Genomic DNA, 26,853 nt, shown 5'->3' with positions numbered 1-26,853 from the left:
CTTAAAAACAGGGAACATGTTGGACGTGTGAGGAATCAAGACAAGCAAGCAAACACACTTTATCCATCTAACTTTGGAAGTTTAAGACCTTCCACCTAGAACAAGGGGCAGAGGGAAAAACAGGTCGCAAAATGTATTTTCAAACATCGTATAAGTCAGTGGCACAGTGGAATTTTAGGCTTTGTGCTTTTTTGAAAATACACTCGCATTACAGCTTGAAATTCATAATTGGCTGTATTTTGCAAACAACGCCTTATTTTCAAAAGGTGCAAAACACCAAAATACACTCGCTAATTAAGACATGTCTTAAACTGTGACCTCTGACAGGGCTGCTGAGCTGTAATCTACAATGGAGAATATCGAAGCGCTTCCAATTCTTCGACTGCAGCACCAGAGGGAAGGGATGAGGAAAAAACAACCCTACACTAAACCCAGAATATTACTGCCTCGTCAGACATTTCTAGATCTAACTACAAAACAAGTTATGCGTAGGTACAGATTGGATTTAGGCACTATAACAGAGCTGTGTGATCTGCTTTAGTTTGATTTAGAATCACAAACAGCCTGCAGTCACGTTATACCTGCACCTGTAAAGGTTACATTAATTTTCATGCAACAGGTGCCATCCAGACAACAGTTAGGCACAGATCAGGCATCTGTCAGTCTTCTATGTCAAAGATACTGACTGATGTCACAGATGCGCTTTTCCGTAGGGAAAGGGTATATACTATTTCCAATTGGGGATGTGGAACAAAATAGAACCGAACACAAATATTATCAGTTATCAGGCTTCTCAAATGTATTAGGTGTAATAGATTGCACCCATGTTGCAATATCCCCAGATACAAGGAATGAAAACATCATCATTCTTTAACTTCATGTTTTATGTGATGCTCAATGTATTATCACAGATGTAGTTGCTAAGTACCCTGGCTCATGCCACGACTCATTTATTGTGGAGAACAGTGCCTTGTTCAGAAAATTATAGTGATAGTGGGTGACAGGGAGGCAGTTGAAATCAGCCGGGGCAGGGATGTCCTCCTGTCTGCTTTTCCTTAACACAACCCACATACAAATCTGTTCACAGTAGTCCGTGGGAAGCTCCGTGTCCCAGAGGAAGCTCTGAAGGTAAGGTTCACTACTGCTGAGGTGCTGAGCTTAATCAATTCCTGGAGATATGATCAGATGGCACTCTGTGGTAATCGTTCACAACCCCTGACGTGTTACCTGTTGTATTGTGTTGTTGCTTGCTAGCATGAGAAGTTTACAAGCCAATTGCAGCTGACCCAGAAGACCTCAGAAGGGGAAGGATCTAAGGCAGCCAGAACTAAAGCAGCTGAAGCCAAAGCTGCCGAGGCTGGAGGTGAAGGGTTACTCAAATGTGCAGAGGCACAGAAACTGGATGACAAGATGTCAGGTAGGGAGCCCGCAAACAGTGAAAAACCATGAGTGGGGGATGTTTTAACATTTTTGCTGACCAACCACAGAATTTCTGCTGACCAGAGAAAATTTGAGAAGGTTTTGTACAGGATATCAGGAAAGTAGCTGTCACATCCCAAATGCTTACAAATAAGTGTAAAACCAAAAGTATATTGAAAGAGGATTTCCAAAAATGTGCTTTATACATTTTATAAGGGGTACACTTACTGTGATAACCCTCCCCAGATCAGGAAACTTCTGCATCTTTATTTAAAACTGGCTTTTCTATAACTGACATCTCAGAAAGGCAGTGAATGGGTTTTCAATGATTTTATTTATTTATTTTTAAATAAATATACTTACTAAATTTTGGGACCCTCATTTGTTCACTGGGGAAATTCTTGATGTCCCTTCTAGGATTGCCACCTTTGAAGTGGAAAACCTGGACAAACAGTGAGACTTAATCCTAATTTTATTGATCCAGGATCTAAATCCCTCCCAAGGACTCCTCGCATCCAGTTGCATTGATTAGCTTTGTTTAAATCTGTAATTAGGAAGTGTACAATGAGAAAAAAAAATAGGGAATTAAAAATGAAATGTACTGCAGCTTACTTGCGTGATTTGTAAAAAAAGTGGGTTAATTTGGATGCCAGCAGCCTGGGTCTGCTGATCTGTTGTAATGTAATACTGTGGTGACATTTCAGTACTCGGATCCTTATTATATGCAATAATAATACATTGCCTTGCTGCACTGTGGTGATCTGGGAGAACTGAAAACAATACAGGGTTTCCAAAGCAATTTGATCTTTGTTTAGCCATTTCCTTTTTTAAGTAAAAAGATATGCTGTACTAAATTAGGGATCACAATATAAATTACATTATAAATTACATTGCACACAAGCAAAAATGTCAGGTTTGAGATTCATTATCTAATGGCCACCCTTCAAAATAAATTAGTCCAATGTCAACAAAAAGTTTGAGGTCCAGCTTACTTCAATGATATTTACTAACAAAAAGGTCAACTTAGCTGCAATAAACCCTGGGTAGCTGGGAATTTTTTTGTTTTGTTTTCTTTTGTTGAGTACTCATTGATCTAAGTTTATGCATTTTCAGTCCGTTTGTTGAATTCCTACTGGGAGGGATGGAGTGCTTTAGAAAAATCCCACTGAGATTTGGATTGTGAAATACTTTTTGAGTTTTGGGAAAACATATATTTTAGTCATTGTTAGCCTTTTAAGAAAGTTTGAAACGTTAATATGTTCAACTGAAATGTGTTAGTATACTCATTTTCTCTGCTTTGGTTTAGCTAGTTGCATAACTTTAATTTAAGGGCAATTGAAAATATATTTCCTACACCAGTGATTGTTGTAATTATTATTATTATTATTAATTTCATAACAGACAGCCTTATCCAGGGCGACTTTTACAGTTGTTACAAAGTATCACATTACAGATGATAGTAGTTATAAAAATATAATAAAATCAGTAGTAAGTAAGAGAATTCAAATGAGAGAAAATAAAAAATACAGTAAATAATTACGTGTAAGAGCGATTACGTCTAAGAGCAGTTAAACGTAAAAATATTTGGTTATAAGAGTAAATTCCATTAAGAGCAAGTAGTAAGTAGGATAAGAACGATTTCAAATAAGAGCAATTCCAAAAAATGTGAATACTGTTACCATTAAGAGTAAAATCAAGTACAAGATACAGAAAACATAATTATGATTGAGAGCAGTAGTATAATATAGCAAAGTGTGGAGCAGTTAAGTGCAAGTACAAGATGATGCAGCTACTGATACAGTTGGGTACCATATAGTTCAGTATAGTCTAGTTGTGAGGTTTACAGATGCTGTCTGAACAGGTGTGTCTTGAGGAGGCGCCGAAAGGTGGTCAGGGACTGAGCAGTCCTGATATCCATGCGTAGGTCATTCCACCACTGAGGGGCGAGGGTGGAGAAGGAGCGGGCTCTGGAGGCGGGGGAGCGGAGAGGTTGTAGGGAGAAATAATAATCTGTAGGAGGGGGCAGAAAGGTCGAGACAGCGATTGGCAAGTGCAATAGTTTTGAATTGGATGCAAGCGGCGATAGGGAGCCAGTGGAGTAGCGTGGGAGAAACGAGCAAGGGAAAAGATAAGGCGAGCAGCAGATACAGAGTTTAAGAAAAGGAGGTCTAATTTGGAGAGGTTGAGTTTAAGATGATGCGAGTGTGGGGGTCCCGAGTGGCGCATCTGGTAAAGGCACTCCTAGTCGAGTGCAGGATGCACCCTATAGCCTGGAGGTCGCCGGTTTGAGTCCAGGCTATTCTATTGCTGACTGTAGACGGGAGCTCCCAGGGGGCAGCGCACAATTGGCCGAGCGCCACCCGGGGTTGCCACCAGCAACCCCTGTAGTCTAGCCGGGCGCCTGCGGGCTTGCCTGTAAGCTGCCCAGAGCTGCGTTATCCTCCGACACTATAGCTCCGAGGCGACTGCACAGTGAGTCTGCAGTGTGAAAAAAGCGGTCGGCTGACGGCAAACGCTTCGGAAGACAGCATGTGTTCGTCTTCACTGCTCCCGAGTCAGCGTGGGGGTGGTAGCGGTGAGCTGAGCCTAAAAATAATTGGATATGCCAAATTGGGAGAAAATAATAAAAATATTTGGTGATTACTAAATTTTAAAAAAGTGCATCCAGGAGGAGATGGTGAGCAGGCACTGAGTTCTGGTGCGCATGGTTAGCGTTGGTGCATATATAATTTCCTATTTAATGCCAGTGATGACAGGACAGTCCTGTCGTTTTAACTTCTACTCAAGTATTGGCTCATTAATTTTCTTTTTTTATATCTTAAATGAGATACAGTATTTCCTAGATGGCAGGGTATGATATTTTAAATTATTTTAGATTTATCTGACACAGAACACATTTAAACAGCAGATATTTAAAACGCAGACATTGGCATTGCAAATTTTTAGCAGCTCATCATAACCCATAGTGACGACTTCATAATAAATCCACTCATCGATAATGTCTTCTGACACCTCGTGAAGTAAGCTATTCTATAACCCAGGTTTTATATGCGATTTATTGACTCTAATAAAAACAATACAAAATGTATTCTACTGTAAGGAAGAGTGTTTATCTCCTTTTTTTTCAAAGGGTCAAATTTCTGTGACACAAGGTTTATATCCCAATATTTAATAAAACCGTAATAGTGAATCTGCCTAACTTATTCACCAATCATGACATAAAGAATTCATGCTTAAGAAAACCTATTAAGATGGCTGATGAGCTGTAACCATTGCAGACAACTACTGAATATGAAATCCATTTTCACTGTGTGATGTTTCTTTCACTGCATTTCAGTGCAGTGCACAGCGAACCCTTTATTGTGTTTGAATACACTTCGATCACATATGCTCATAGCTTAAGGGCTATTGCCCTTACAGCTTGTAGCAAGAAATAGTACTGAACCGCATTGTGTATACAATTCTTTAGACAGTTGTTAGTTTTCTTAGCTATTTCCAGGGCTTAAAAAATAATGTTAATTTACAAAGAACAGCCTTTTGCATTGGTTATGTTCTCAGATAGAGACCTGAATAATGCAGAATTAAGTACCGAATTGGATAGTAAAATATCCCATTCATGGGGGGCTAGATGTTAGAGTGGGATGGTTTGCATTCAGCTTAGATAACAATAGAAAATAGTTTGGTGCTCTCAGCTTAGCCCTCAGCAGACATTATTCCACAACACAAAAACACTGCACAATTCTGCACAAATATGGAGAGAGTATGGCAGGAAACCCCTGTGGTGCCAGCTAACTCTGTACCAGACTGTAGACAGCGCCATTGTCCTGGTCAGTTTGAAGACAAAGGCATACTCACAAAATAAAAGGTGGAATTGACAGCTTGGAGTGTGCAGTTAAACTAGTCACTATTTAGACAAGATTAATGCCAGGCTGCCAGTAACTGGCAAGAGGGAAGACTGTACATTATGTTTGTACACCAATTCTGCCAATTACTGTTTTTCACATTTTATATAATAAAAAAAAAAAAAAAACGCATGCTTGCAAACTGTCTATTGACACATTAAATTAAGCACCTCTTTAGATAAGTTTTATCAATCCAAAATTCCTGTCGTGTTTCTTAGCAAAATATTTCTGTTCTCTATACAGGACTGTTAAATTATGACCCACCGTTAGCTATTTAATCTGTATTTTTCAATGCATATGTACTCTGCCTTCATTGGTGTTTCTTTTCTAAATGAAAAACAGCTGGTTAATTCCTTAGCAAGGGGCAGAGGTATAGTTAGCACAGACTCTTGCCTGGATCTGCTCGTCATGCCTGTGTCTGACGTGGAATCTAAAGGGAGTTCTAAAGGGAGGGTGCTGGAGAGACTTTCTAGAAGCAAACTGAATGTAAAATGCCATAAGCCTGAGTTTGTGTAAAAAAGTATATAGATTAAATGGTGTGTTTTTTTTCTTTTAGATAAATAGCTAAATATTGTTTGTAATAAGACTGCATGCAGTTCACTAAGTTGGGCCTGCTATGAAGTGTCTGTTTTAAAAATAAGTCCTTTATGTAGGTCACCAGGACTGACTGATTCTCACAGTACTTTTAGGATATTCAAATACTGCTTGTTTTTACATTGTTAAAAGCTCAAGGGAAATGTGAACTTTTGCCTGCAAATGCAACATTATTTTCAAACGGTATCAAATGGATTGTTAAATATCTGAATCCATAATTTAGGTTTTATCCAAGTTGTTCTTTTTTGAATTTCAGCGGACATGGCTGCACTGCACCGGGGAACTCCTTTGTATGGGCAGCCATCTTGGTGGGGTGACGATGATGCTGATGATGAAAACTCCTTCAATCAGGAAACCAAAGCTGGGGGAAAGAAGCTGGAGGGTGGTGCATCAGGTAGAGATGCCCATGTTTGGTTCAATATTAACAGGCCAAACAGGCCATAATTCATACATGTTGTTGTGACAGGGATGGCTAACTGGTGATGTCAGGCCAGCAGCAGGAACAAAAACAAAGAGGCAGTACTGCAGTACCTGCGCTGGCCTGAGTCCAGGAGGCGCTGGTGACCCCATACTGGACACCACGTGTGACAGGGATGACGAGTGGTGACGTCAGGCCAGTTGCAGGAAACAAAAACACAAACCAGTACTGCAGGCAAAACACGCTGCGTGTCGTTTATTTTCAAACAAAAATATAAATAGAATATTTAAACAAAAACACTTTGCTCACCGAGCGAAATAAAAGATTTAAACAAAATAATCATGAACACAAAACAAAACAATACAGGTCAGGCTGGGCAATTGCTGTCACTGTTCCTTTATATTTAACCCTTTGCGGTCTATTTATTCAGCGCGTCTCAGGCACATCAGGTCCAATTTATTTTCACACACGCAGTTTATTTTAGACACGCTGTTTAAAAGTATTTTTTTCACAGTAAAACAGGTTTAAAAGGCACTGCATATCAACAGGACACTCAGTACTGCATCTTCACATACCTCTACATAGTAGTGCATACCGATAAATTATCTCCTGATCACTCGTTTTTATCACCAAACTTCTCAATAATGCGATCCAAGTCATTATTTTATTACTATAACATCTAAAAAAGCTCTGCAAATGTCGGTGATATTCTTTGAGCGCTGGATGCAGAAGCAGCTATCTTGTTTGTTTATGTCTGTGTTATATAAAAAAATACATACATAAATAAATACATTTTTAAATGATTTTATTTACAGTTAGGGATAATAATAGCATCAGTAATAAAACAAATTTAAATTAGATGGATGTAGTAATTGTATAAATTTAATATGCGATTAAAACTGAGATTAACCAAGTATTTTTTTTTAATCACGAGATTAATCGCTTGACAGCTCTGATTTTATGTGTGTGTGTATATGTATGTGTGTGTGTGTGTGTGTGTGTGTGTGTATATATATATATATATATATATATATATATATATGTTTTATATCAGGACACCTCAGGATACATATATACAAAGAAACCAACTTACTCTCTTCCCCAGTCATTGAAAGTAATAAAATAAAAGGATCACCGTCTGTAAATTAAAGAGTTCTATCAAATTGACCTATGCAGTGTCGATTTAGTGAGATTATGGATAACTGGAAAGCTCTGAACCTTCCCACTTAGCTCTGTCATGGACTCTCTAAATCCATGTGAAGATTAATCTGCTGATGATGCTCACCAGAATAGGATATAGCCGGATGTTTGTAAAACTGTTCTACGCTGTAGGTTCCATTTAGAACATCCTACATATTTGCTCCATAAGAACAGACTTGAATAGGACGTAGATTTCTCAAAAAGAATGCTTTCTGGCACTAGTTAACCAATAAAGGCTATCTCTTTACCTAACCTTTTTTATATGCTTAATTATTAATAATATATTTTTTCATATTCTTTGGGATATGTTGTAGCTTTTTATTAATTAACCACATTTCTACATTGATATCTAACGCTTCAAGATATTGGCTTCATAATTGTTAAACATGTATTTTGTGATTCACTAGGCCAAGTACAATTGTGGGTATAATACAATAAAAATGAACTCTTTCATGGCAGTTTTTTTGCAATTCTGCTATTGAGGTAATGTGACGTTTTGAAGTTACTGCTGCATAGAGACAGAGTTATTGTCTTTATGCTTGTTACACAGCTGTATTCTTTTATTTTCTTACTGAACTTCAGTTACCAGTGTTGTCCATTAGATTAACCTGATCACTGCTGCATACATTAACCTACAGAAGTTAGTACATAGTTGTATTCTCTGATTCTCTCATTAAAGTTTTCATTACAGATGGTGTCCAGTAGAAATTTCATTTTCAGTGCCACATTGGTTTTAATCTCTGTGCATACACTAAAAGTGATGCTGATCTTTTTCACTTCTTCATATTACTCCTGATATGACATACCCCTTAGGTAATGCTTCCGAGGATATTTTAGTTCACAAGAACTCCCATTTCTAGTTTTATATAAATGTTGAGTTGATAAGGGGCCGCTTCGAGCTCGCTTGCCCCAAGCTGTCCAGTACTAAGTCGTCATGCAGCTCCCGGTGGCGTTCATGACTGGAGTCGCTGTGATGGAAGGTGTTATGTCTCTTCTGGTTGGCTAGACTGACCTATGGATGACTTCCACTTAGGCATGCTGTCATCCACCAGGTCTACAGAGAGTCGTGTGGTCCCCATTGGTGTTTAAGATATGCCCACTTCAGCTATTTGCATTGCATCAGCTAGAATGGAGCGCAGGGCCCACATGTGGTCAAGATCTAGGAAGCTAAGAGGAGCAGGAGGGCTTCTTTCTGTCATTACTCCCGTTCTAAACAGAAAGAGGATAGGTTGGACTGGAAAACCACTGCGATGAGCTCTCAATCCCCTGAACATGCTGATTTTCAAATGTCTCTCATGGTTTCAGACCACATGGGTTCAGGGTTTTGAGCTAGATTGGATGAGGACTCTGGCTTTCCGAAGAACCCCTGCCGCACTAAATAACTTAAGGGGACGTGGGAGGGCCTGCCTCGGAATAGCCTGTGCCGAGGGGCATTAATGCTCTGTGGAAGGTCAGCCACCGAAGCTTGCAAGTGCTGTTCCATCCACTATTAAGTTATTGGATCTTATCAGAGACGGTAAGCACTCTAAATGCCCAAGTAAGCAGTGTGGCAAGGTATGTAACTGGCCTTGCCTGCTTCTTCTTCGTCGTGTCTCCAGTCCAACCTTCTATATGGTCTTCTCCCAGTATTCTGCACAGGCCACCGCTTCTGGTGTTGGTATTGCCAAATCTTGTGGAGTGCATTTTGGTGCTGCAGGGCATCTCAGGAGATGATCCATGGTTTGCTTCTCCTGACATAAACAAAGGTCAGTTATGTAGAGGCCCCATGATTTGATGAGAAACTTGCATCTGCCGAAACCCACTCGCAATATGTTCAGGCTCTGCCGCGTGTGCCATTTGTAATTGAGGCTAGATGCCAACTCCTCACTGGGGGTAATTCCTCGCCGGCTCCATTCAACAGCTTTGTAATTCAATCTACCTCCTCCTCATAGCCACCCGGCCGGGAGCCCTGGGGGTTAGGGTTCCTCTGTCATGGACATTGCAGGACAGATCCCTAGAGCGGACAGGGATCCCCTCACAGCACGTCGTCCATGCCCACAGAGACAGCACCGTGTTCCATTTTGCTTCTGAGACTTTGTGTTCCCTCGGGGACGAGGGGCTAAGGGGGGGAGCTGTGTAGCGACCCGGTTAGTGCAGGTCGGCAGGGCTTTTGTTTTGCCTCGTTTGTCTTGTTTTGTCTGGTCCTGTGCCTTCACGTTATCTGTATTGTTCTGTGGAGGGACCATACCACTATTAGCACTGGTTTCGATAGTGTGTGTGTGAGCCGGTTGGCTGTTTTAGGGATAAATGGGGGGGGGGGGGGGGTCTTCGCTCTTTGTGAGGTGTGACAAGGAGACTGCCTGTAATATATATATATATATATATATTGAAGGCCTCCCCAAGATTCTTCCACAAAAACCTGTCTGCTGCGTCACTGATCCACGTTGCTCCGGTGTGTTTCCTAATTTAATCTTGCCATCTTCCTGGAGGTCGTCTTGGTCGCTTTATATCTCTTGGGATCCAGTCTTTGGTCCAGCGATAGTCTGTTCTTCTTGCTATATGTCCGGCCCACTGCCATTTACGTTTTTTCGCTCTTATAATAACATTGCATACTTTTGTTTGCACTCTTATCCATTCCTTCCTTTTCCTGTCTCTTCTTGTATTCCCAGCATGCATTTTACCATACTCTGTTGAGTCATTTTTGAGTCATTTTTGAATTGAGGGTCCAGGTTTCGCATCCGTAAGTTAGCACTGGCAGCACGCATTGGTTGAAGACTTTCCTCTTGAGGCATAAGAGTAGTTTCCCTTTCAGAACCATGCTTAATCTTCCAAAGGCACTCCAGCCCATTTTAGCTCTTCTGTTGATTTCGTACATTTGGTTCTCCGTTGCCGATACTAATTGTCCTAAGTATACGTAGTTATTGACTTCTTCAAGCTTGATCGCATTGACTTCAATTGCCTGTGAAGTGGTATATTTATTGAACATGACTTGTCTTCTTCAGGTTCATTTTCAAACCTGCTTTGATGCTAGCCTCATGTAGTTCTTGTATTCTTGTTTGTAATTCTTCTGGGCATGTTGTAAATATGAGGATGTCATTAGCAAATCATAGGTGATTCAAGTAGGCTCCATTTTCCCAATCCAGTGTTTTGAAAATGTCTTCTATGGTGGCCGTGAAGAGCTTTGGGGAAATTGTATCTCCTTGACAAACTCCTTTTTTAATCTTGATTTTGTCTTACTGTGGATGTTGCATTATTGTATATGGTGCTGATCAGGTCTCTGTTTTCTCAATTCCTTGTTTTTTCAGAGAGCTTAATACAGATCTTGTGTAAACACAGTTGAAGGCTTTTTCATAGTCAATGAATCCCAAGCAAAGCGGTAGTTCGTACTCGTTGCTGGTTTGAATCACTTACCATACACCTTGAAGATGATATATTGTGCTAAATCCACTCCTGAATCCTGCTTGCTCATTTGATTGTGCCGAGTCAAATTTATCTTGAAGTTTTGTAGATTATAGGAAGTAAGCTAATAGGTCTGTAGTTCTTGAGGTCTTTTTTATCTCCTTTCTTATGTAAAATTATCACTGATGCGTTGTTACAGTCCTTTGGCACTTTATTTTGCTTAATACGATCTGTAAAAATGTGCGACCAGTATTTTTGTCAGTTCTTCACCTCCTTCTTTCGCGATGTCAATCGTTTTGCCATCTTCTCCGGGTGCCTTTCCTGTCTTCATATGTTTGATAGCATGTTTCACTTCTTTCGTTTGAACGTCTGGAACTTCTTCCTCGGGTTGCGTTTTTTCCATCTTGTCTTCATCTGCTATATCCTTTTGTGTAAAAGTCTTCGACTCGCTTCAAAATCAATTCGCAGTTTTTGATGACATTCCCGTCTTCTTGTTTGATTTGCTAAAATTTGTTTTTTCCCCCCCTGAAGATCTTCATGCTTCGGTTGTTGTTTTTAATAGTTTTCTCTACCAACCTACAGTTGAACGACCGTATAGCCTCAGTAATGCGCTTTCTTACTGTATTGCAGAGCTCAATGTATTCAATCTGTGACTTAAGAGCTGCTGTTTGTTTAATTTCCCTTATTTTCATGAGGTTTTTTGTCTTCTGCGTGATCTTCTGGTCGCATTTTGTACTCTCTGTTCCAGCGATGTTTTTTGCTGTTTCTGCAATAATGGCGTCACTTCCTTATAGATTTTGTTTACTTCGATTGCTTCATCTTTTTGCAGATCTTGAAGAGCGCTGAATCAGTTCCAGATGAAACACCAGGCTTTGCTTCTGGAGCATGTTGATTTATATGTTGATTGTGTTGGATTTCGTCATCACGAGTTTCACTCTTTCCAGTGTGTTTGGGTGTATTTTGCATCTTACAAGTCTGTGGTCACTTCCTGTGTTTTAAAATTGTTTACTACTGAGACATCCTTGTACAGTGTGCTTTTTGTTGGTAAGTATGTAGTCAATGTCATTCTTCACTCCGTTGGGTCGTCTCCATGTCCATTTCCTGATGGGTTTCTTCTGGAAGAAGGCGATCATGATGAATAAGTTCTTGTTCTTTGTAAATTCAACCAGTCTGTCGCCCCTCTTGTTCCTGTTGCCATGTCCAAATTTGCCGACCGAATTCTCGTCTTCTTGCTGGGCTCATTAAGAGAAACTCCTTTATCATATTCTGCATGCAATAAAACCATTGTTACCAACATTCTAATTGAAATAACATTTGGTCACAGCGAAGCTATACCTTGTAAGGCTAGTTCCTACACAAATTAAAAAATTGTTTCAAATAAACCGTAGAAAATGCAGCATATAAAATGTATTACATGTACACAGACTTTTATAGCATACATTTACAAAAAAAAAAATATGCACAGAATAAAACATTAGATACAGTGCCTTGCGAAAGTATTCGGCCCCCTTGAACTTTGCGACCTTTTGCCACATTTCAGGCTTCAAACATAAAGATATGAAACTGTAATTTTTTGTGAAGAATCAACAACAAGTGGGACACAATCATGAAGTGGAACGAAATTTATTGGATATTTCAAACTTTTTTAACAAATAAAAAACTGAAAAATTGGGCGTGCAAAATTATTCAGCCCCCTTAAGTTAATACTTTGTAGCGCCACCTTTTGCTGCGATTACAGCTGTAAGTCGCTTGGGGTATGTCTCTATCAGTTTTGCACATCAAGAGACTGAAATTTTTGCCCATTCCTCCTTGCAAAACAGCTCGAGCTCAGTGAGGTTGGATGGAGAGCATTTGTGAACAGCAGTTTTCAGTTCTTTCCACAGATTCTCGATTGGATTCAGGTCTGGACTTTGACTTGGCCATTCTAACACCTGGATATGTTTGTGAACCATTCCATTGTAGATTTTGCTTTATGTTTTGGATCATTGTCTTGTTGGAAGACAAATCTCCGTCCCAGTCTCAGGTCTTTTGCAGACTCCATCAGGTTTTCTTCCAGAATGGTCCTGTATTTGGCTCCATCCATCTTCCCATCAATTTTAACCATCTTCCCTGTCCCTGCTGAAGAAAAGCAGGCCCAAACCATGATGCTGCCACCACCATGTTTGACAGTGGGGATGGTGTGTTCAGGGTGATGAGCTGTGTTGCTTTTACGCCAAACATAACGTTTTGCATTGTTGCCAAAAAGTTCGATTTTGGTTTCATCTGACCAGAGCACCTTCTTCAACATGTTTGGTGTGTCTCCCAGGTGGCTTGTGGCAAACTGTAAACGACACTTTTTATGGCTATCTTTAAGAAATGGCTTTCTTCTTGCCACTCTTCCATAAAGGCCAGATTTGTGCAGTATACGACTGATTGTTGTCCTATGGACAGAGTCTCCCACCTCAGCTGTAGATCTCTGCAGTTCATCCAGAGTGATCATGGGCCTCTTGGCTGCATCTCTGATCAGTCTTCTCCTTGTATGAGCTGAAAGTTTAGAGGGACGGCCAGGTCTTGGTAGATTTGCAGTGGTCTGATACTCATTCCATTTCAATATTATCGCTTGCACAGTGCTCCTTGGGATGTTTAAAGCTTGGGAAATCTTTTTGTATCCAAATCCGGCTTTAAACTTCTCCACAACAGTATCTCGGACCTGCCTGGTGTGTTCCTTGTTCTTCATGATGCTCTCTGCGCTTTAAACGGACCTCTGAGACTATCACAGTGCAGGTGCATTTATACGGAGACTTGATTACACACAGGTGGATTCTATTTATCATCATTAGTCATTTAGGTCAACATTGGATCATTCAGAGATCCTCACTAAACTTCTGGAGAGAGTTTGCTGCACTGAAAGTAAAGGGGCTGAATAATTTTGCACGCCCAATTTTTCAGTTTTTTATTTGTTTTGCAAGGAGGAATGGGCAAAAATTTCAGTCTCTTGATGTGCAAAACTGATAGAGACATACCCCAAGCGACTTACAGCTGTAATCGCAGCAAAAGGTGGCGCTACAAAGTATTAACTTAAGGGGGCTGAATAATTTTGCACGCCCAATTTTTCAGTTTTTTATTTGTTAAAAAAGTTTGAAATATCCAATAAATTTCGTTCCACTTCATGATTGTGTCCCACTTGTTGTTGATTCTTCACAAAAAATTACAGTTTCATATCTTTATGTTTGAAGCCTGAAATGTGGCAAAAGGTCGCAAAGTTCAAGGGGGCCGAATACTTTCGCAAGGCACTGTAGTTGAACAGAACTAACTGCACTTATTATTCTGAGCTCCGCCCCTCTCCTGCTTCAGCACTCAGAGTCACTGGAGGCAAGGCAGACGGGCCCGCTTCGTCCTGCCGCGGAGATTTCAGCCGTCGGCAGGGTATTGTGCACAGTATTCATTAAGTGTGTTCCTCTTGCGCCCCATTTTCAAATCAAACTAGTAACTGTCATCATATATTTTTATAATTGCAAAAGCTTACCCACACCTTAACCCGCTAATTTCAAAGTAGGCACTTTGAATGACAGGTGCTGTATGTAGCTGGCAAATGAAAGTGCACACAGTCAGTCATGACGAATGACAGTCGTTTCAATGAATGAGAGCATTCTAGAGCTGCTTCAGCCAACGGGATCTGTCAGAACAGGATGAAACGACAGACAGTGAAACTACACTAGCCTATTAAGGGACCACTGAGTTGACTGACAGTGACCCCTAGCCATTCAGAGTTGAACAGAGACGGGACAGACAGCAAGTATAAAAACTACACCAGACTGGAGATGATTTCTAAATTATTATTTTTGGTAAGAAAAACAAAAAAAGAGAATGGATTTACAGACATTTATCCTATACATATTTATTTCAGTCTAACTCATATTTTTGGGGAATTCGACGTTTAACAAGCTTTACTATTTAAAATCGAAAAGTAGCAAGCCTAGTCATAGCGCACCCCCACTGCTCCCTGCCGGTGGCCTATGTAATCTTAAGAGCAATGCAAATTACTCAACACACACAAATAATGAGCTGCAATCATGATAATGAGGGTCGCAATGAGCACCACCTGTGCATCAGGCTATTTTGCGGCCATGCTCACAGCCCATAGGTGAGGTGACCTAGGAGTACAAAGAGAGAGTGAGAGTTGTATGAGATTTGTGGAAGGGAAGCAAAGTCCTCTTGGCACACGTAAAAGAAAAGTTTTCTGAGGAACTGAGAGTCCTACCGGCTAAGGTCTCTCAGCATGAAATTATTTGGAAAAGCCTCAGCCAACATTAGTTATGCTACCAAGATGCCATATTGTCCTCTATAGTGAAGAAAGCCAATGCTGTCTGTGTTACGAGGAGGACAGTCAACCAGGTGATGAAAAGGTCAAATTCACCTATTAGGTCTAGGATGACCTGCAGAGTGAGATGATAACGCCTTACCACCGCATCTTCCATCATCTCAAACAAAGTGACCCTGGGTTTGAATATGCAGGGTCTTCTCCGTCTTGCCCTCGGAAGGTTTTCCTGCCTGTCCTCAACAAGAGTCAAGTGTCACCACATCAGGAAGTGTACCACAGCAGCCATGCTGAGGCCAATGACAGATCTCCAAAGGTGTGTAGTTTTATACAGTTCTTAATTACTCGCTTCTACAATGGTTTGAACCTTGTAAGGTGCAAAGTTTCTGGAGGGTCAGCAATTGCCCAATTGTAAAGCAAAATCCTTACATCTCAGTATAATGTTTGTGGCCGCTTAGTATTCCAGATCCCCACCCAATTCCATGCTATTTTATTCATTTGAATGTCATTTAAATGGATTAATCATGGCAAAGTGCTAATTTGATAGCGGGTGCAGAACGCCAGGTGAAAACCAATCTTTGCATGAGGCACATTTTTAGTGGCTGCTGAAGTCCCACTTTACAGTCACTAAACATGGTTTATGAGTGCAAAATGCAGATTTTGGCCACAATATGGGCGATTTGCAGCTGCAAATCACTTTGCATGTATCCTTACATCAGCCCCATAATGTCTAAATTGAGGAGTAAATTACTCAATGACCCAAAACCTTCTCTGGAGTGTTTTATCCAGTCATACATCCAGAAAATTCTTCTAGGATAAAATACACCATTTTTGGGCTTAGCTGCTCCACTATTAGAAGTAGGATTGACTGAATTGTTTTTTTCATTCCTGATTGATGTACTGGCAAAGAATCTATAAAAAAAATGCTGTGGTCTTGAAGCAGAGAGATGCATCTAGCCAGACATCGTATAAATAAAACAAATGCAAAGCAGTAACTTCTAGCAGTATTTGTTTATTAAATGTGGGCAAGGGCTTTAGCTAACCCTGTTCCAACCACACAGAATTACGCTCAAAAGTGCTGTTTTTTCTGTGCTTTGAGGGCAGTGTCCTTGTAATCTGTACTACGGAGCATATCGGATTGTCAGGGAATTGCTCACTTGAGAAGATAGGGGCTTGAAAATAGATCAGATGGTGCATTTTTATTAGGCTGCAGCATTAAATCACTTTCAAAATCAAATCACCTTTTTTTGATGACTGCAGTATTGTGCACCATCATACAACAGCTAGATACACATTACTGCAGAGTGTGTCAAATAGAAAACAGCTAATCTCTTAAATGGTGGTAAAGGCAGTTCTTTTCTAACTGCCAGCGCTGAATAGCATTCTGGAGAACCATGTGATTTCAATATGAACCAACTCTTCACTGTGTTATACTACATCATAGAAAGATTTTAGGCTTTAGGTTAGGCTCCTACCAGTACCCTCAGGCTTGAGCTCATTTCTTAAAATAGGTGCTACTCACGAAATGTGAAAGATGGAAGGCAGGAATAAATCAGTAATTTAAAAAAATTGTGAGCAGAATGGCAAAATGGGGAGTAGTAAACGAGAATATGTGGTGTATCGAAAGTTAGCATTTAGGATCTCAACAGTTCTATCTGTAATACTAGTACAATGTTATTCATCTTGGATGCATCTTAAATGCAGCCTAGTTAACGCAGCAAATCTAAATAAAGTGAAATGATGTACTTAAAACATCCCTGCATACCTACTTGATGGAAACTTCATACTTGAGCGTCTGTTGTATGAAAGTAGGCTGGTGAGGGTAAATATCCTTGGGAAGTTGATGGCCAAAATAAGGAAGAAGGATTTACAAATCATTCCATTTGTGCAACCCAAGTACAAAGCTCTCTATTGTGGGGCTAGAAACTCACCAGGTCAGGGCTGTATAACTTAAAAATACAAAGAAACTACAAAGAAAAAAAAAGTTGTATAGGGTTACGTTACTTGTTGCAGCAGTGACAAAACACGACTACAAACTAGTTACAGAATATTGTGCATTTAACATAGTGTACTGTGGCTTGCCATATTTTTAATGTACTGTACCATACCTCGATGCAGCGCTCCAGATAAGGTTTTGGGTCTGGGAGTAATGTGCGTCTAATTTTAACACTGAGATTTCCATTACACGAGAGTAGATGTTAAAACTTCATGCTAATTTGAACTCGGCTCTCGCCAAGATAAGCACCAACTAAGACGTAGCTTTACAGTAAACTAATGTGATCCATCTGTGTCTCCATCCATTTGCGCTTCCTTCCGTATGATGATGTAGATATCCTTCTGTCTGGTGTTGATGGCTGAAGTGTAATGCTGGCTCCAGGGATCAGCTTATTGCCTCCATAGCGCATCAGCACACACAACGGCTGCAATGCTGACTCCGGGGATCAACCACAGTGCGGTCTCCCCAGCGCATCAGCATGACAACCGTCTGGATTGAGCTAAGTAGGGTACATCTCTGGGGTCTTCAAGTGGGCACCTTCCATCCTCTGTGTTTCGTCGACTAGCCCACGACACCTCAAGAGGGCTCGACGGTGATTCTGGCGTCCCAGCATGACCCCCCTCCGTCCCCCACTCAACTCAGCCCAGCTTACTTACCCGTACATCAGCGTTTCTTTCTTTCTATTGTGCTTGAGATCCCCAGCCAGAATCTTTCCGTCTCAACCACAGCCAGTTGCTGCTCCTCTCTGCTGCTTCAGATAAGTTCTTGACGCAACTCTTGGCCACTGAATCCGACGTCTCTGAGAAACCGGGTTGTAGAGTGTGCCACAAAACCTCGACAACCCACCTCCACTGGGTAAACCCAGACTCTCCATCCTCGCTGTTCTGCTTCAGTGGCTAGTTGAGCGTACCACAGTTTCTTCCTCTCCTACACCTCATCTACAGCATCCTCCCATGGCACTGTTAACTCTACCAAGTGAACAAGGCGTGTTGATCCAGACCACAAGACAATATCTGGTCGTCAAAGAAACCTCGTACTCAGTCAGTGGCCACAGCAACCTCGGCAGTAGACCAAACTGAAAGCACCAGAGTTTTAGTTTGCCTGTTAAAGCGCTGCTGTCTATGCTCGTTAACACTGCTCGTTGTCTAACTTCTCCCACACGAACTGTGTCCTTTAGATCCCCGTCGTACCATCTCCCAAGACTCTTCACTGGCTTCTCAGACACTGTTGGTATTGCCTCACCATTAATGAAGAATGTTTTATCTACTACTTTACCTTTAATTATAGAGATGCTCCTTGATTTAGTGGGTTTGAATTGCATTTGTGCCCATTCAATATTATTGGTTAATTTGCCCAATAACCGATTAGTGCAGGCTACTGTTGTAGTCATGGTTGTCATGCCATCCATGTATGCTCGAATTGGTGGTAGTCGCATTCCAGAAGCCAAGCGCTCTCCTCCCACTACCCATTTTGATGCCCTAATGATTACTTCCATTGCCATGGTAAAAGCCAGTGGAAAAATGGTGCATCCTGCCATTATTCCAACTTCTAGGCATTGCCATGTAGTGCTGAATTGTGAAGTTGAAAAACTAAATTGCAAATCTCCAAAGTAGGCTTTCACTATATTTGTTATTGTCATCGGTACACTGAAAAAATCAAATGCTGCCCAAAGAAGTTCATGTGGCACTGAACCATATGCATTAGCCAAATCCAGGAATGTCACATGGAGCTCCTTCCTCTCCTTTTTAGCTGATTGAAATTGTTGCCAGATCACATTGATGTGTTCTAAGCATCCTGGGAAACCTGGAATGCCCGCTTTTTGTATTGAAGTGTCAATGAAGCAGTTCTTTAATAGGAAAGTTGACAATCTCTGAGCAACAATGCTGAAGAAAAGCTTGCCTTCTACGTTTAATAGGGAAATAGGGCGAAACTGACTGATGCTTGTAGAATCTTTTTCTTTAGGTATAAAGACTCCACCTGCTCGGCACCATGCTCTTGTTACAACCTGTTTTTCCCATGCCACTTTCATCAATTTCCACAGGATTCGTAGAACTCCTGAAGCACTCTTGTACACTCTGTATGGAACTCCATTAGGCCCTGGAGAAGATGAAGCCCTTGCTTTTTTCACTGCTCGCTCTACTTCTTTCCACTTAGGTGCACAGTCCTCCATTTGGTATTCTGGTGGATTGATAGGTGAGATGTCTGAAGGAACTGACATAGGCTCCTGCCTTTTTTAATCTGTATGTGTTTCCTCCAAATATCTCTCCAGCTCAAACTTAGATGCTTTTAGTGTGCCATTCTTCTCACTGGTGAATAACTTCTTTACAAATTTGAATGGGTCTTTATAAAAGTTAGCTCTCGCATGCTCCTTCTTTTTGTAGCGTTTCCGTAGGCGCTCAGCTCTGCGCAATGTTGCAAGCTTGTCTTTTATGACCCTTTGTAAGAGATTGAGTCCCTCCTCCTGACTTTTGTTCTGCTCTTCTCCATTGCTTCCTCAGCTGTCTCCTTTCTTTAACTAAGCGTTCAATCTCCTGCTGCTGCCTAATCTTTCCAGGAATAGTTTGTACTTTTTCCTTCCTTTTTTCAACTCCAAACCTCTCGCTTCCAGATGCATAGGTGATGTCCCCAAATTTATCCAGCTTCTTTTCAACTGTTCCACTTAACCTTTCAACGCAAAGCAGAGATCTGTGTTTACTGTGTCCCATGCAGTTTTCTCACAAACTCTTGGCCATTTAACTCCAGGCTTGTGCCCGTTGAGGTTCTTTTCTCTCTTATGTTGGTTTGTCTGACCGGGTTCACAAGGATCATTAGGTTCGTCACCAACTGTGTCCATGCAAGTCCTCCTCACGTCTATGACAGGGGTGCTGATATCCTGCGAACTGTGGTTTGCTTCCTGTCGCTGGATTTCATTCGACTGACTTGACTGACTTCGTAAGAAATACTGATCAATGCAAAGCCCTTGTCCCTTCTCCCTCAAGCATTTCATTCTCCCTTGATGAATCTTCAAACCCCTGACCGTTGTTGCCTTGCTCCAGCCGCAGACACAGACCTGGAGTCCCATGTCTTTGCTAACTGCAGATCTTGAACTAGTCTTTTGTGAAGTACTCTCCATACTCATATCCGTTTCCGTTCCTAAGTCGTTAACCGTGTTGTCCAACGTTGAGTCATCTTCCGCCCCCGCTCTCGCAGACTCTAGGGGTATTTTTCTCTTTAATTTCTTAGAAGCCTTGGGCGGGTGTCTCCAGCATCCTGTAAACACAGAGCTGGATACTGCCGACAAGGGTAGCTAACCCTTGCCAGCCCCAGTGGGGTCTCTTTCCTCCTGTCAGCTGTCTCTCCAGGCTGTCATGAGGTCTTTCCCTTGTTGCCAGAGAGTAAAACGTATTTTCAGAGGGTAAAATGGAACATTACCTTGAAGTCATGAGTAATCTCGATAAATACTCTACAATTTTTAATGGTAATGGGGTACGCATTAGAAAACAGCCTTCCTCCATTTTAACTGCAATGTTATTTTGAACTACTGTACAACCACACGTGTGTTCAACAATGTTGTTTATTGGCACAGTACATTTTTTTCGAGGTATCACACTGACTGCAAATTAATTACATTACTTATATTTTAACATTAAATTTTTTAACTCAGTGAACATGTTAGCTTCAGTATAGTGGTTGTCTCTGATGATGGTTCCAGTTGGATTGGTAGCTGGACTGGAGTGTTTATGCTTCAACCTGTATAGCTTGCTAGCAACTTTTTCTTATTCTTACTGTGATTGGCTGCAAAGACAACAGGGCAAGCAGGAGATTGGATGATGTTTGTTGGGTTGGTTTTTCTTGTGTATGCTTTCCTAGTAACTGAAGACATTGCATTCTGGGAGATGTAGTTGTTAGTGGAAGTTTTAGGGGAGGCAGACAAGCTGTGCACCAAAATTTTACTATGCATATTTTTATGCATTTAAATTAAAATATTTAGTGTGGATTTCAAATTTTAATGCGTAAAAACGGCAGGTGCTCAGCTTATCTGGACCGATGCCTCTATGTATAATGCTTACCTATGCTTTTGTCATGCTTTTACTATGCTTGTTTGCTTATAAAAGTGTTTAACTAACATACACAATAACCAACATACACAATAACCCAAACTATGAATGGAGATAGAGATCCTTCCTTTTATAGTGGGCCTGCAATGATAATCTGGGTCAAACTGTTAACACTGCTGTTGAAAGGAATTAAAAGGGACATCTCCATAGGTTAGATCTTGCATCTGGGTAGATACATCTATGTCTGTAGTTACGGCATACATTAATTGCCTTGAAAAATCTAATTATGTTTATATTTGGATAACACTGGTTAGTGTACTTGGCTGGGTTGGGGAAATGGGTGATTTTTAACTTCAGTGCAAGCACACAGTAGAATAAAAAAAACACTTCTATTTTAATACACAGGAAAACATGAGGTAGTTTTAATTGCCATTACCCTAAACACCTTAAATTCTGCCAGTTGTGTATGAGAATTCATGAGGAGGGGTTACTTTTTTTGTTTTTGTTGAACATCACTGAAGAGGAAATGTGTGTCAATTTACAGTCACAGGAAGCTTTGGAGGAACAATCCTGTGTTCCTCTTTTCTGTCCTGCTGAGCTGCTGTTAAGGGTTGAAGAATTCGTTTTAAGAGGACAATGCAATCTATTGGGACTTTTTAATGAAGATGGGAATACATATATAGAGACACTGGAATTAAAACTAAGTGGGACTGCTGTTTAATTTTAATTTAATTTAATTTTGTTTAACTAATTTGTGAATTCCCCTCTGTCCTGTTGAATACTTCTGTCTGATTTTATAATGGTTTTAAACATGTATATATGCTTAGATTAGTACTCAAATATATAATGTTGTGTGTACATATCTTTTACATTATATTTTCAGTAAAGGGACAATAACAGATCTATAATAGATTTATTAATAGCTAAAGTAATTCACAGAGGACTAGTTTCATTTGTTAAAAAAAAAAGAAAAATGTTGAACTGTTTCTACGCTCACTTACTCTTTTTTTTTTTATAGCCTCAACCTGGAATACATGAAATGTAAACTGTTACTAGTTCACACAATGTAATCTAAACCGATTGATCAGAATATATTAAGAATAATGTTACAAATATGTTTTATTCTGTAATGAATTATGCTGTTGTAATTGATTCAAAAATGACTTGGAATTCAGTTTTTATTTTATTTGAACTGAGTTCAGGGCTGTTAATATGTTTTTCTTCAGGAATTTAGTTTAAAAAACTATGCTTGCTACACATATCAGCAACATTGTACATTTTCAATGAGCTTAATTGTAACACGTTTGAACTTTGTGTTTGATACAGGAGAAAACAAAGAACCCAGGAAAGCAGAAGAGCAGGGAGGGAACGAGGAAGCACTTATTTCGCTGTGCAGGGAGCCCAGCTACTTTGAGATCCCCACAAAGGAGTTCCAGCAAGCGGCCCCAATGGCGGAGAGCACAATTCACGAAATCCCCACAAAAGACACTGAAGGGGCCCATGCAGCCGCTGCAGGGCACGCTTCCTTCACCATCGAATTTGACGACAACACCCCTGGAAAAGTGACTATCAAAGACCACATGACCAAGTTTAACCCAGATCAGCGCCCACGATCAAAGAAGTCACCCCCTCAGGGCGGAAAAGAGTTGTCGACGCTGCAAGCCACCATGATAGCCGCTGAAAGCAAAGTTTCTGACTGGCTGGCACAAAATAACCCCCCAATGGCCAGGAGAGAGTCCACTGAAGACGATTCGAAGAGCATAAAGAGTGATGTCCCCATCCATCTAAAGAGATTAAAAGGTAAAACTGTTTTTTCTTAATTTAATTATCATTATTATTGTTGCCATTTATTATTCTGGTTCTAAAAGTACATAGCAAACAAAATAATCTAATATCTATTAACATTCATTTATAGATCTCACATTTTCCTATATGAAAGAGGCACACATTTTGTTAAATGTATGTTTGATTTGTAATGGTATTTTTTCGTAGCATTTATAAACAATAAAATTGACTACATATCTTGCAGTTTCTTCTGTGCTGTACTTCGATGAATGAATGCATCCGACTCGTGTGAGTTGCTTTTGGGAGTTTGAGTCTTTTGTAGGAAAAACCATTTTGAATGTATAACTCTTCCTAAGCACATTTTTGAAAATTATTTCTCCAGAAAATAAATACAAAAAAGGCAAACATGAATTTAAATCTTTCCCATTTATTCTAATTAAAATAACTCTCTCGGGTCCCTGAGTGGCTCATCTGGTAAAAGCACAGCCACGTGGTGTGCAGGGTGAGTCAAACAGTCAGGAGAGCGCAGGTTCACGTCCTGGCTGTGCAGAGTCTGCGCTGGGGATTACGAAGGGTGTGTCACACAGGCTCTTGCGTTTCTATGGGTTAGGAGGCAAAACGGTCATGTTTTCCTCATCGTGCTACAGCAGAACCTACTACTACCAAGCACCTAGTGAGTTGAGGCATAGATCCGCAGGGTTGCCCTTTGTCCTCCTTAGGCCAGTAGTTTCCTGACATCTGCTCTCGGTTTTCCTAGGAGAAAAAGAGGAAATTGGCTTGGTTTTGGTGTGGCAGATATTTATAACTTAATATTGATTATCTAGGGCAAATCAAGTTAAACACATATAAATATTTACATTAATTATCTTACATTATTTACATTAATATTATCTAACTTTTACCACTTAATGTAAATAAATTAAATTTAAAATACCAAGATTAACTTAATTCAGTATATCCTTTTTTAGGTTCATTTATATAGCTAAGTTGAATGTTTTAAATAATATTCCCCATTGGCTTAATATGTTATTTATAACTGCTTAATTAACATAACAAAATTAAATCGGACAAATCCGTTTAAAACTAGAATTACTTTTGCTTATTTAATTGTTGCAAAATTTGGTAGGTTAAAAGTATGAGCACAGGATTTCTAAATAGGTCATTTTCAAATTAGTTAGCAGTATGTTCAGAATTATTAACCGTACATTTTATCAGAATCTAAATCTATTAAAAACATTCAGAAATGCATTAATATATTCTGAGATTCAGAATTCAAGATATGTTCAAACAATGGATTTATTTACTATTTCATCATACACAATTTAAATAAGTATAATTCTATAATTTCTATGCAGCATGGACATTCAATAAACTTGCAAATATTGAACAAATAATAGAGAAGATGTCGACCCCTTGATTTTCAAACGTTGCAAAGACTGAGGTTTGTTTCCAAAGGTTGTTTTACTTTGCCTTGTGATTTCCTCAAAGAAATACATTTCCTGGCTGTGTCGTCTAGAAGCTTGTAGTCGTGTGTCGCAGGATGAAGGCAGGCGTGAAGAGAGCGATTCTTTCGGAGCACACTCTTTAAAGTCTCAGAAAATAGACATTTTGGGTAATTATCCTTGATTCATAGCTCCTCACATTTTCTTTAGAAAAAGACTTGTCACAAACTTCCAAGAGGGAAAGTTTTGAATCTTCATAACTCTTGCAGATTTACTCATATTTCAAATTCATTTTCTTGAAGCCATTCCACACAGTTTCATTTTCAACATTAATCTGCAAGCTCAACCCTGACCATGCTATCAATGTCCTTGAGTTCTGATCGCTTTAGTATAATCAGATTTCGATCATTTATGGGGTTTTATAAATTGTAGACTTTTTTTTTCCTTCACAAAACTTCTTTTTCAAAAACAGAAGGTGTTGTAAAATATTCATTATTTTGAAACAGCCATATACAATTTATATAATTCCATGGTGCATTTAGAATTTTAATTAAAAAAGCTTATATATATATATATATATATATATATATATATATATATATATATATATATATATATATATATATATATATATATAAAACAAATGCAATACATTTTTGTAGAAAAGAAAGAATACATTCAAAATCTTCATGTTGAATACTTTCTTCACAATCATGAGGTAAATTCCATCTTGCAATATAACTACTTATTTACAGGCTTCTTCCTGTTATATCGTTTTTAAACTATTAGGCTTTGCTCATATCTTGTAAGACTTGAAGATATTAAGGCCTCCATTAGTTAATATGAACACACTTAAAAATTGCATATTGCGACTGATTTTATTTGTTGCTTAATTTGGTAAGCTACAGTTGACACCGCTACAGGTGATTTCATGTCTGTCTAACCAGGTGAAAGCAAAGGTTTCTTGCAAGTGCTGTTTAAAGTGTGTTACATATTCAAAAGGTAGACATTGTACTAATCAAATTTACATCCCCTCCTTTACCATGTACAATACATATATAGGTAAGGCCATTTTTCTACCAGTCATTGTTTTAAAGGGATGTCATTTTAGAAAAAGCTTTTGAAATAATTCTAATGCCAATTAGAACTAAAGGTAGTTTTCTAAAACAACCTTTTTCCAATCTCTGTTCAAACCATATTCTGTAACCAACAGATCCATCTAAGATAATATCCAAATCATACACCGGTTTACGTTTAGAGGTTTGCATACAATTGACTTTTCACACAGACAATCAAGACAAAGATTTCCTTAACATAGTTAGTCATTACAAATAACTGCCCTGCAAATTATATTCAATAGCACTTAGTATTACAACTATAACCTCAGCTAATTCAGCATATTGGTTAGTTTTAACCTTTACTTACTGTGTTTTACAAAAGTTATTTGCCACATCTAAACAAGTGAAATACTTTGCTCCTTTTAATTGTTTTATTAGACGTTGATCTAGATACTTTTGGCCACCTGGGAACTAGAATTCTGATGATCATGGTTCTTATAGCTGCATTACTTTCTCGAATAATTTCTTTAGGAGAGTTAAGTAATCATTGTACCGATTCATAACATGCTAACATATTGCTTTACATATGCCTATTTCATATTCAGAGTACAGGGTTAGAAACTCCCGCTCGCCCAGGGCAAATTAAATCTGATGAGGACTAGTTGATGTCTGTGTCTCAGTAGTTCTCTGGGCGAGTACTTAAAACAAATGTACACATATACTCTCACGTTTACAGTCTTGCGTTAAAAAAATACAGGAAAAGTCCATTTTCTACCAGGGTGTAGCAGTGGTGAATAAGCATTCATAATGCTTACAAAACACTCACTCGGAACTGAAACCTCCCTTCAGCTCCCCTGCAATGCCAACCCCACTTAGGGCCGGACCAAATCAAAGTTAACACTTGGCGAGCAAGGATGCGAAAGCATTCGCGGTAACAAAACACAAGAAAAATTCCAAGCGAAATTTCGTGGAACCAAAACAAGCCCTTTTCGCCCTTCAAAAAGCAGCTATCGCTTGTGGACTACAAGTGGGTTGAGAAGGGGGAGTGGTTTGCTATCGCCTGACCAAATCTACTCAATTCCAGCAACTTCGAACTTGTCGAAAGCTATCGCGTATTAATCAAATAGTAAAAAAAAACCACTAAACATCCTGATATTTGCAGAAAAAAAACAGTACATGCCTCAAGACGCTCCACTAACCTCATAAATCGAACACTTGCACACAACACTGAATAATTTAAAATTAATAATTTAATAATATGTATTATTCCTATTATTCTCATAATATATGTTGCATTTGTTGCACCATTAAACGAAACATGCACAAG

The 26,853-nt window shown here is 39.5% G+C and overlaps 1 protein-coding gene across 9 annotated transcripts in view; it reads left to right on the top strand.

The window, feature by feature from the left end:
* LOC117402941 (centrosomal protein of 170 kDa-like) overlaps positions 1 to 26,853 on the top strand; it is a 118,682-nt gene that overhangs the window by 36,695 nt on the left and 55,134 nt on the right. For all 9 annotated transcript variants that reach the window (XM_059024370.1, XM_059024367.1, XM_059024365.1 and 6 more), the window contains exons 5-8: positions 1,073 to 1,128; positions 1,255 to 1,417; positions 6,172 to 6,309; positions 22,568 to 23,041. In XM_059024370.1, the coding sequence (XP_058880353.1) occupies positions 1,073 to 1,128; positions 1,255 to 1,417; positions 6,172 to 6,309; positions 22,568 to 23,041 (831 nt within the window). The remainder of the gene's footprint in view (positions 1 to 1,072; positions 1,129 to 1,254; positions 1,418 to 6,171; positions 6,310 to 22,567; positions 23,042 to 26,853) is intronic.

Source organism: Acipenser ruthenus, chromosome 5 (genome assembly GCF_902713425.1).
Source record: "Acipenser ruthenus chromosome 5, fAciRut3.2 maternal haplotype, whole genome shotgun sequence".
NCBI classification, from domain to species: Eukaryota; Metazoa; Chordata; class Actinopteri; order Acipenseriformes; family Acipenseridae; genus Acipenser; species Acipenser ruthenus.
This window is presented reverse-complemented; position numbering and strand designations above follow the sequence as displayed.